Source organism: Chrysemys picta, chromosome 4 (assembly GCF_011386835.1).
Source record: "Chrysemys picta bellii isolate R12L10 chromosome 4, ASM1138683v2, whole genome shotgun sequence".
NCBI classification, from domain to species: Eukaryota; Metazoa; Chordata; order Testudines; family Emydidae; genus Chrysemys; species Chrysemys picta.
The window spans coordinates 38093942-38105257 of record NC_088794.1 but is presented as its reverse complement, the minus strand read 5'-3'; the positions used below and the strand labels follow the sequence as shown (position 1 = coordinate 38105257).

The 11316-nt window shown below is 59.0% G+C and overlaps 1 protein-coding gene across 1 annotated transcript; it reads left to right on the top strand.

Annotated features, from left to right (window-relative positions):
- Positions 1-868: 868 nt before the first annotated feature.
- On the top strand, positions 869-8244 carry LOC135982992 (protein diaphanous homolog 1-like). The gene is made up of 5 exons (XM_065592071.1): positions 869-1136; positions 2055-6237; positions 6390-6833; positions 7233-7376; positions 7924-8244. Exons 1-2 carry the CDS (start codon positions 1047-1049, stop codon positions 2541-2543), a joined length of 579 nt encoding a protein of 192 aa, XP_065448143.1. The 5' UTR covers positions 869-1046; the 3' UTR covers positions 2544-6237; positions 6390-6833; positions 7233-7376; positions 7924-8244.
- Positions 8245-11316: the final 3072 nt, after the last annotated feature.

The window sequence follows — 11316 nt, the reverse complement described above, 5'->3', positions numbered from 1 at the left end:
CTGGAGGATCTGCTGCTGCAGGGGCTGTGGGCTAGGAGTGATCCTCTTGGGGAGGCAGAGTCAGAGCAGAGAATGAGCCTGGCTTGAGTCAAGTTCTTCTTGTCCTGGTTAAGTGGTGACTCTCGCTTGTAAGGGGAGCAGGCTCCAGGTTCTTGCCTTCTTGTCATCCTGGAGCAGCTGGGGAAGCAAATCCTCCTGGAGGGCCCTGCCCACATCTCTATCCTCCGGGCTCCCTTGCGGGCAGAGATAACTAAGGATTCAGCTCTAGCTCCTATCCTCTAGCATCTCCTGCAGAGGGGCTGAGGGGAAGGAGAGTCCTGGCCCAGGCAGGGACTGGGAGCTGACAGGAAAATGCTGATGGAGTCCCCTCTCCCTCTCCCTTCCATTAGAACTCAGCCGAATTCCCCAGGATGGGCCACCACGTGGCCCAGCTGGCTCTGTCCATCAGTGACCCAGACGAGGACATCAGCCGGCAGGCCAGGGAGGGGGTTTACCGGCTCTACCAGCTCCTGCTGCGCCAGAGGGGTAAGGAACCCGGCTAGACGAGTCAGACTGGGACCCCAGCCAATTTCTCTCCGAGTGACCCCGGCTGGCGGATCAGTCTCTCTCTCTCTCTTTCTGTGTTCTCCACCACCCCCGCAGTTCTGTTGGGCTCTGCCCACCGTGCAGCCACCAATGGGATTGGAAGGACACAAGCCCTGCAACCAGAATGACCAATGTGTATGTGTCTCTCTCTTTCCCAGAGCTGACCATCCGTGAGGTCGAAGACCTTTGGTGCTGGGACTGGCACCAGGACAGCCGGCTCCTCGGCTATAAGAACACCGCCAGGGTGGGGGAGGTAAGGACACTCTGCCAGGGCATGGCACAGCTCTGCAGGCAGGTGGCTGCCTCCTGGAGCCACGCGACGGAGTTGCCGTTCTAGGCCAGGATTTGGAGCCTGGTTGGGGGCAATCTGCTGAAGCCTCACATCTGGTTGGTTTCAGGTTTTTGGCAAATTCTTCTCGGAGGGGCAGAGAAGATTCTTCCTGCAGACAGCAGTGCTGGCCATGCACGACCCCCTGCTGCGTGTCAGCCAGGCTGGGCTGCTCCTCACTTACTCCCTCCTGGGGCAAACCGAGCAGCTGATGGGGAGCAAGGTGAGCAGCTGCATTAGACTCAGGAGATTGGGGCGGGGCCCAGGCCTCATTCCCATCCTCTGGCCATTTGCCAGCCTGGCAGCAAGGCGACCGGTGGGGAATGAGAGTGAGAGCAGGTGCTCCTGGGAAGGGAGATGAATTCACCTCCATGAGCAGGAGGGAGGAGGTTGTCCCTGGAGCAGTTCCAGCCCAGCTCGTTAGCAAGGCTAATGAATGACAAGCATTGCCTCAGCACGGACTTCTGTTCTTGGGAAGGGCAGCAGAGTCCTCTACGTGCCCTCTGCGAGCCTCTCCTGTCACCCGCGCCACCACCCAGAGTTGTTCCCGTCACTGGCAGCCTGGGAGGCCAAGGACTGAGGGGTGATGGCGACTGACCGGGCAGGTCTGAGGCACATGGGCGGGGGAAGCTCATCCTGCTGCCGGCAGGGCTGGACTCGCTCTAGAGAGAACGGGAGGATTCACTCAGCAGGGGCTGCTCATCTGCCCCATTCACCAGGGCTGCCATCCTACGGCTTCAGCCTCAGTGGCTGGGATAACTGGGGGAAAGGTCTCAAGCTCCCCACATCCCACTTCACTGCTGCCAGAATCCCTCCCCCCGCCCCGCTAGAGCCCCCTCCCTGCCCAACCTGGGTGGGGGTGGAGGAGAGGGGTCAGAGAACTTGAGCTGTGGATTGGAGGTGGAACAGCTGTCAGGGGCACTGGGTGGGAGGTGGTAGGAGCTCCTCCTACAAGGAGGTTGTTGGCACTGGAGGTCCCTTGAAAGGAAAACAAGACTCCATTCTGGGGGTCAGGAGGGGGACTTCATCCCTCAGAGGTGCGCGGGTGCTGGGTGGAATTGCTGCTGGTCCCAGGGGCCCTTAATTCCCCCTGATTCCACGGGGGCGTCTGAGTCTCTGACAGGTCCTCGTTCCCTTGCAGCACGAGGTCGTCACGGCCAAAATAATGAACGAACTTCACATCATCCGGCACTTGCGCCAAGTGCCGGAGGCGCTGCAGGAATTCTGCCTCCAAGGCCACCAGGAACTCCCGCTCCCTCTAAACGGGGAGTGTAGTGAGACTGAGGGGCCTCCCTCCGAGCAGGAGAGCGAGGGCCCCTCTACACACCCCTTGGAGGGCAGAGCCTATATCGCCCCACCCCCCTTGCCTGTTGGCTGGCCACCGGGGCCTCTGGTAGACTCTGTTTCAACTGAGCGGCCTCCCTCCGAGCAGGAGAGCGAGGGCCCCTCTACACGCCCCTTGGATGGCAGAGCCTATATCGCCCCACCCCCATCGCCTGTTGGCTGGCCACCGGGGCCTCTGGTAGACTCTGTTGCAACCGAGCGGCCTCCCTCCGAGGGGGAGAGCGAGGGCCCCCCTACACGCCCCTTGGAGGGCGGAGCCTATATCACCCCGCCCTCCTCGCCATAAGGACCGGGGCGTGGGGTCGGAAATATAAAAGGCCGGCCCTTCACCACAGTTGGGGGACAGCCTGCAACAGAGGAGGACACTTGGCCTGTTCTCCAGAGGCCCCTAACCCTAACCCCAGACATGGACGAGGACTGGCCCGGAGTACCCGCTGCGGTTTACCCCAAGGAGCCGGAAGAGGCCTGGAGGCCGCAGGTACCAAACCCCGGGGAGGCAGGAAGTAGCCAAGGGGCAGCCCGGGAGCTGCTGGCTGCAGAGCCCGGCGCGGCTCAGTCGGCGTGTTGCGGCTGGATCCCCGCTGACGCAGGGGCAACCAATCCTGCCCCTGCCAGCGCCTTGGGCTGGGACGCGGGGGAGGAGGGTGGGACCGCGTCCCCCTGCCACCCCACCCCGGGTGGCTGACCCCCTACACGGTGCAAGGAGGCTCTAGCCCAGGACAGGAACTGTTTGTTGGCTGGCCACCGGGGCCCCGCCCAGGCTAGAGCCAGCCCTGTCAAGTCTATCTGTTTGCTGGCTGCCAGGGTTCCACCCAGGCCAGGGCCCGCCCTTGAAGTCTGGTTGTTTGTGGGGTGCTTGGGCCCCGCCCAGGCCTGAGCCACCCCCGATACAATGTGTTGAGGGGCTGACCACTTGAGCGACCTCAGCCCAGCAGCGCCGGCTCTACCATTTTTGCTGCCCCAAGCAAAAAAAAAAAAAAATACAACAACGCTCGGACTGCCAAAGTGAGCAAAAAGAAAACCAAAAAAACCCCAACCACTTGGACTGCTGCCACCCGAACTGCCGAAGCAGAAAAAAAACCAACAACAACGCTCGGACTGCCGCCACCCGAACAGCTGAAGTGCAAAAAAAAAAAAGTTGCCCGGCCTGTGCTGCCCCAAGAATGGACGGAATGCCGCCCCAGGCATGTGCTTCCTCCGCTGGTGCCTGGAGCCAGCCCCGCAGCCCAGGCCACAGCCTGGTTGCGACAGCTGATCGCTGAGGTGGGGCAGCTGCTCCACCCCCATGCAAGAGGGCACTAGAGTAGGCCAGAGCGGCTGCAGAGGCTGGTAGCCAATCAGAGAAGGGCCAACTGAGACTCAATCAGGGCCGAGATTAGAGCCAGCCAATCAGGACTAAGCTAGGCCCTATATAAAGGCTGCCCAGGCAAGCAGCAGGCAGTATCCCCCAGACCTTCATGGGAGAAGGTCTGTCCTCAGAGCAGGAGACCAGCATCTCTGAAAGAGCAGTGCTGGGCAGGCTCAAGGGAGCATACTACAGCTCCGGCCCAAGACCTGCCAGACTGCAGGCCCTGATAGAAAGGGCCCAGAGGAGAAGTGGCCCAGGGACAGTTGGACAAGGGGAGAGCAGGGAGACTGCCACTAGAGGATCCCTGGGTTTGGACCCAGGATAGTTGGTGGGCCTGGGTCCCCCAGTTCCCTCTTGTACTGCAGCTGTCCATGCGATGGCTGAGTCAAACTGCAACCGGTCCTTGAGACAAGGGGCTAGACTTTGGGGGTTTTGGTTGGCCACTGAGGCAGGTGCAAGGACTGTTGCTAACCTGCTTCCCCCCGCCCCGCCGGAAGGAGATGAGGATGGATTAGGGGGCACTGCTGGAGGGAAGTGGCCTGAAGAAGGACACCGTCAAGCGGACTAGGCAGATTGTGCCACATGGAGAGACCAAAATGGTGGAGAAAAGAGACTTCTATTGGAGGGCCTGGGTGGCTCGGCTTGCCGAACAGCAGAGGGAGTTGTTTTGGCTGCTGTGGAGGTCGGCACCCAGACCAAACAAGAGATCCGGCACCGAGGGCGAGAGGCCAGGAACGCTGAACTGCTTCGCCTGTAGGCGACAGGAATACTAAAAGAGGGAGTGTCGCTACTGGGAGGGGGCAGAGAGGCCCCACCCAGAAAAGGCACCCCCTGTGAGAGTAACAGGGGGGCCCCCAGCTTGTTGGGTCTGTGGGGAGCCAGGGCACCTGAAGAGAGAGTGCCCCTACAGGACTCCCAAGGCCTGGGCCAGCCCAGAAGGAAGGGCTAGGGCCCCAACAAGCAGGAGTAGGGATGTGGCAGGGGGAAGACCCAGAAAGTGCTTCCATTGCCACCAACGGGGACGTTTAAAGAGGCACTGCCCCCTGAGGCAGAAAGGGGGAGTGTCTGAGACCAGGGCTCGGTCAGAGACCAGCCACAGAGAAGAGGTGGTGAAGATGGAGGCCCCTAGAGAGAAAGGGGCTGGGGCAGAGAGACCCCACCAAAATGAGGGAACCCACATAGGAGCCACGAGGGCCCATGTGGGAACCCAAAGAGAAGTAGGAACCCACGTAGGACCAGGGCGTTCAACAGTGGGAACCCAGACCCTACAGGTAGGAAGCAGCTGGCTCCAGACTTTGGAGGGCCTGCGAGAGGAAAGGGATGCCCTGCAGGCCCCACTACGAAGGAAACTGGGGCGAGAGGGACCCCTTTCCTCCCCTCCCCCGTGAGCATTTTTTAAGGGGGAGGGTTTGTGGTGGGACGGCTGCCCCACCCCCATGTGAGAGGGAACTAGAGTAGGCCAGAATGGCTGTGCAAGCCGTCAGCCAATCAGGGAAGGGCCTACTGAGAGCCAATCAGGGCCGAGATTAGAGCCAGCCAATCAGGGCTAGGCTAGGCCCTATATAATGGCTGCCCAGGAGAGCAGCAGGTAGTCTGTCCCAGAATTTCATGGGGGAAGGTCTGTCTCCAGAACAGGAGACCAGCATCTAGGGCTGGGCAGTACTGCATCTGGCCATCCGGTGGCTGAGACAAATTGTAACCGGCCCTTGAGACAAGGGGCTAGACTTTGGGGGTTGCGGTTGGCCACTGAGGCAGGTGCAAGGACTGTTGCTAACCCCCGCCCCGGGAATGGGGTGAGGATGGACTAGTGGGCACTGCTGGAGGGGCAGTGGCCTGAAGGGCAGTGTCAAGCGGTGAGCAACACGGCTCCAGATGCCAATGGAGGACAAGAGATGGATGGGATGCTGCCAGCAGAGGGCGTTCCCCATCAACTGAGCTAATTCCCAGAGCGACTAGCAGGAGGCGCCATGCTGGTGAGTCCCAACCCTGTCAAAACCGCCCAGCCCTATTGTGGGCCCACTGCTACCCTGCAGACTCTGGTGAGGACCAGACTGGGCCAGCTGGAGTGGCTTCCCTCTGAGTGGGAGAGCGAGAAGGGGAGCTAGTGGAAGGGGAAATGGAGCCCCCCAGCACTGACAGAAACTCTCTCCCCTTTCTGTGGAGCAGGGTTCTTCCCTCTGCCCCCCAAATTCCTTCATATGGGGCAGGACCTCTTTCCCTTGCACCCACTCCCCTTCCCTCTTTCCTTGGTCTACCCCACCTCATTCCATCTGCGCCCAGGCAGAGCTCTCCCTGCCCCATGTGGTGAAGAAAAGCCCTTGTGTCAGGGCCACAGCCCCACTGGAGCTCGGAAAGCTCTCCTTTTGAGGAGGTGGGGGTGGGACAGAGGCTCAGGGCTAGTTTCACCTCCTGCCCTTTATTCTCCCCTTGGCCCTTCTATGGGGGCTCTGGGCGTGACAGGAATAGGAGCCTCCTTCCAGCTGTCTTCCAGGCCCTGGGATCTGGCACAGCCTTCCAGACGGGCACTTCCTGTAGCTGAGCCACGTCAGGGAGCAGTGGAGACAGGTCACCTCGTCCCAGCAATGCCGGCTCTCAAAGAGGCTTAGATGGAAGACCCCAGTCCCTCATGGAGGTAAGAGCCATTTACTCCTTGGGGGTGTGGGTCTCTTGGGGGAGAAATGGCATCCCCAATGCATAGCCTGCCTGGGAGCTTTCCCTGTCCCTGGATCCCAGCCCTGGTACAGAGCCCTATTTCTCATCCTGATATCCTCATTTTATTCTCAGAGGCGGTGTCCAGGATCCTGGAGACGGTTTCCTGCTGCAGGAGGTTTGAGCGGGGAGAGATCACTCACTGTCACCACCCAGGGGTCTCCAACCCGGGTCTGCAGGGTTCATGGGAGCAGCCACACTCCAACCCTCCATCTGGAAGCCTGCTGAAAATTGCTTACCTCGGACCCATGAAGTTCAGCCCCAGTTTGAGGCTCCACTCCTGAGGTCCTATTGGAGGAGTCCCAGGAAAGCTCCCTGGCCCTGTGTAAGACAGCAGCAGGAACACGAAGCTGACTGAACACCAGGCCTGCTCCCGGTTCTGGACCGTGCGCTGCCTGGTTCTGCTGCCGCTCCCCTGGCTTGATTTCCTGGCATCTGAGTTGTGGTGGTGATCACAAGTTTGTCTTTTGCTGCTGATCTTCCAGTATCCTGACCTGGCTGACTCTCCACTCCTGTCATGTAAGTGTGGACTCTGGCTCTGACCAGTAGGTCTGGCTGCCCTTGACCCAGCCGTGACATGGACTTTGGTACAACATCTCCAATGCCCCTTTCTGATCTCCAGCAAGATACACAAGTCCCTTGGCTCCCAAAGTCCCAGTTGCCCGCTATTCAAGGGCTGAGGGGTAGTGCTTGTATCGCCCCAGCTGCTTTTCCTAGGGGAATCTCCCTAGAGCCGATGAGAAATCTGCTCTTTTCTTAGGATCAGTCCCACCCTGGCCTCAGTTCGGCTACTTTGTTGACCTGGAGTCAGGCACCACTTTTGAAGCCCTTAGCGTGGGGGTGGAGGTGGGAGCAGAGGCTGAAGCTCCAGCAGTTTCCACCAAAGAACACCCCCCTGTCTTTCTATGGCCTGACTAGGGCTCCCAATCCATCCTGGAGCTGAACACCAGATGGGAGCTGATGGATTGTCCTTGGTGGGCCATCTTCTTGTGTCTGATGAGAGGGCCAGGAGCAGATGCACCACGCCTGGCCAGGACCGGGCTAAACAGCCTGTAATGCTAGGTTAGTCAAACCATGGCCACAATACAGACCCCCTGGGCATCCATGGGGACTGAATCTGGGCCCTTCATAACCAAGAGCACAACTCGTTCCAACTTGAGTCATGATGCTGGTGACCCCTGCCAGCCGCTCTGAGGGGGGTCAGTATTATCCCTGTTCGCTGGGGCATAGGGATAGAAAGCAACTGGCTGCAAGGTCACACACGACGTCCCTGACAGAGGCAGGAGGGAAGTGTGGGACTGATACCAGTCCAGCTCCAACCACTAGACTCCATCCATTTCCAAAGTCAGAGAACCCAGGAGCCCTGACTCTGACACTAGGCCTTAAATGACAAGACCAACCTCCCTCCCACTCAGGAAGCCATAGAAGGGACCATCTGCTGAGCTCCCTTGGCAATGCCGCTGTCCGAGACCATGGCTAGTGGGTGCCAAGTGCCTGAGCAGGGAACTCCTTGAGAGCCTCCTAGAGACTTGCAGGTGTTTGACTGTGACCCTCAGGGAGCCGTGGCAAGAGACTCTCCGGCTCTAACAAAGGGTTTCTGTTCTCCTAGACAGTCAGCCCGTGAGGCCAGTTTGCAGAATGTGGAAGAGCCCTTTGGCGAGGCGTTGGAGGATTCACCATGAAGGTAGCAGCAGTGGCAGTGCCTGGGTCCCCATGGGCCAAGCCTCCACTCCTGACACTCCAGGCTAATCTCCCCCTGCTCTCAGTGGGGCCTGGCTTTAGCTGCTGGGCCTGTGAGCCTAGACCAGGGGTCTCAAACTCCAATGACCATGAGGGCTGCATGAGGACTAGTTCATTGGCCCGAGGGCCACATCACTGACATCCCTCCCCCCTCGCTGCCCGAGGGGTGTGGCAGGGTCTCAGGGCGGGAGTTGAGGTGCAGGGGGCTCAGGGCAGGGAGTTGGAGGGGTGAGGCAGGGGGTGCAGGGTGCAGTAGAGGGCTCTGGGCAGGGGGTTGGGGTGTGGGGTGCAGTAGGGGTGAGGGGTTCAGACAGGGGGCTCAGGGTAGGGGGTTAGGGTGCAGAAAGGGTGTGGGATGTGGCTGGAGGCTGAGGGCAGGGAGTTGGGGTGCAGAAGGGGGTTGGGGTGCAGGCAGGGGGCTCAGGGCAGGGGGTTGGGGTGTGGGGTGCAGGTGGGAGTGCGAGGTGTGGCAGAGCATTGGGGTGCAGCAGGGGGTTGGGGTGCAGGCAGGAGGTTCAGGGCAAGGGGTTGGGGTGTGGGGTGCAGGAGGGAGTGCGAGGTGTGGCAGAGGGTTGGGGTGCAGGCAGGGGGCTCAGGGCAGGGGGTTGGGGTGCAGGATGGCATTGGGCTGTGGCCTGGAGCCGCTTACCTAGAGAAATAGCCCCGCAGGCCGCGTGTTGGAGACCCCTGGCCTAGGCCGAGCACTCAGGGATTTCCATCAGCCTGCTCAATGGCAAATGCAGCCACCCGAAGAAGGGAAGAAGAATGGAAGTGAAAGAGTAAAGCTGGACCATCTGCTGAGCTGCTGCAATCAAGTGAGCAGAGCCGGGGAGAGAAGAGGGAGAACTCGAAGGTGGCTGGCGGCAGTAGGGAGGAGAAGCCGTTTGGGAGCCAGGAAAGGAGAAATAAATAGTTAATGACAAATGCTGCAGGCTCTCTTGTGTGCTGAAGGGTTGAAAAGGGGTCTCTTTACTATCAGGCTAAACTTTAAAATAGCTGTGTATGGGGCTGGGGGGTCTATAAAGGTAAGAGGTCAATCTAGGGCCTTGAAGTCCCAGATTCTGGGGCTATTGCCTCCTTCTACCAGCTGATCTCAACCCAGCAACTCCCCCAGGTGGCAGCAGTAGTGAGCGCTTGTCCTCCTTTTCTGGACTAGCGACCAGAAAAAGGACACGATCCATGTGGCCAAGGAAAGAGAGAGGCAGTGTTGCCTGTTACCATGGCTCTTGTGGGGGAGCACGGCAGGTTACGCTGGACTAGGTAGGAGCCACGTGTCTCCAAACCTGCACCTCCCGAGGCTCCAGAGACTTCGCTCCCCATCCCAGAGCGTCCTCAGAGTCCTAAAGCACCAGATGGATTCTGGCCTCTCTCCCCCCCCACCTCAGCAGTCCAGAAAAAGTGATTTGTAGACATGTTCTGTGTCCTCTTCTGCCACACTCCCCTGTTGGCAACTAATGCAGTCACCGAGTCCAGGCTCGGTGACAGGCATTGCTCTGGGCTGGGACAAGCAGGAGGACATGAGCTGCAATGGATCCCCCTGTGCGTGGGCTGAATGGGCAACCTCTCTCCTTCCATCTCTGCTTTCCAGCCCACAGGCAGTAAGGAGAAGGTGATGCACTGACCCCAAAGGTGGGGGTGGGAAGAAGCAGAGTGAAGAGGAGATCAGAGCGCCATCCCATAGCATTCCTCCTAGAGTCTCTCCAACCACCACCTGGCTCCTTCCTGCCATAGGCCGCAGCCCCTAGGTTCCACAGGGACTTTCTGAATTAACCCTCTAGAAAGCTGCCTCTGGCTTCCTACAAGCTCTCACACGGCCCTGTCACGAGAGGGAAGGAATAAGGTCCTGCCTCCCCCAACTGCTCGGGGGAATCCTCTCCGAGAATCAGTGCAGGGCTTTACGCAGCTCAACAAACAGATCCCTTTGTGTGGTGGTGTCAAGAAGCTTCACCCCCCTTGGCAGCTCTTTTTAGAGCAACATTAACTCCCCCAGGGATTTCTGCTCTAAATGCTCCAGGCCTGAGGGAAGGATTCTGAGGAAAACAGGCCTTGCCCTTGCTCCAATCCAGGCTCTGCTGTTCTGATGCTGCAGAGGTTTGAGGGTTCCTGGAGAGCATGCTGCAACGCCAGCAATCCCATGGGGCCTCAGCCCTCGGGACATGTTCTCTTTCTCCCCCAGCACCTTGCAATGGAGGGAAGAAAGGGACATGGGAGATGGTGTCTCTCACTGCAGGATGGGTTATTCGTAAGCCAGGAACACCAGTGTGGACGCAGGGGAATGCTGTACTGTGGTGTATGTGCCCTGCAGGATATCACTCGTGAAGGGAAGCACCACTGCTCTTGGCAGCGGAATCTGGGCAATAAGGAAGAGGAGATGGAAATTCTCCCTGGGGAGGGGAAATGGGGAAACCCGGGGGGACGATGGGTATGTCGCTGGTTACAGCCCACTGAGGTAGGGGAGAGAGGGTACAAAAAGTGGTGGGCAGGGAGGTGGTTCTCAAACTCTGGGACAGGACCCCAAAGTGAGTTACAATCCCATTGTAATGGGGTCACCAGGGCTGGCTTAGACTTGCTGGGGTCTGAGGCCAAAGCTGAAGTCCGAGCCCCCCTGACTGAGGGGGAAGCCAAAGCCTGAGGGCCTCAGCCCTAGGCAGTCAAGCTCGGGTTGCAAGCCCCTTGTCTGGGGCTGAAGCCCTTGGGCTTCGATTTTGGCCTCCCCACGCAGGGTGGGGGGATTTGGGCTTTGGCTTTCCCCCCACACCCAGGGTCGGGAGGGCTCAGGCTTCGGTCCCCCCTCCTGGGGTCGTGTAGTAATTTTTGTTGTCAGAAGGGGGTCGGAGTGCAATGAAGTTTGAGAGCCCCTGCATTAGACACATCATTACCTGTTTTACGTTCTTGGTTATTGAGAACCCCGGACCTCGAATGGATAGGGATCAAGCTGCTACTGACACAGCCCAGCAGATGAACCGGTGGGGGGCTGGCACAGTTCACTGAATCCAAACCAGAGAGCAGGAAATGTTTCTCCTTTTGCACCTGTCTATGACTTGTGGGAAGAAATTAGGTTAGCCCGGGGGACTTCCTACTGGGAGACAGACAGGGGCGGTCTCACGTAGCCAGGAGTAAATCGTCCTTGGCCATTTTAAAAAATTATAGATACTTTTCTAATACAAAGTTTTGTGCCCAACTAGGAGTGACTCTATTGTGGGCCTCCTTGTGTTGGATAAAGATGAACTGATCACTGGACTGGATGTCCATGGTTGCTCTG

Coding starts and splice junctions, on each gene's coding strand:
- LOC135982992 (XM_065592071.1), top strand. CDS start 1,047: ATGCACGACCCCCTGCTGCGTGTCAGCCAGGCTGGGCTGCTCCTCACT. Junction 1,137..2,054: donor AGCAGCTGATGGGGAGCAAG/GTGAGCAGCTGC, acceptor GTTCCCTTGCAG/CACGAGGTCGTCACGGCCAA.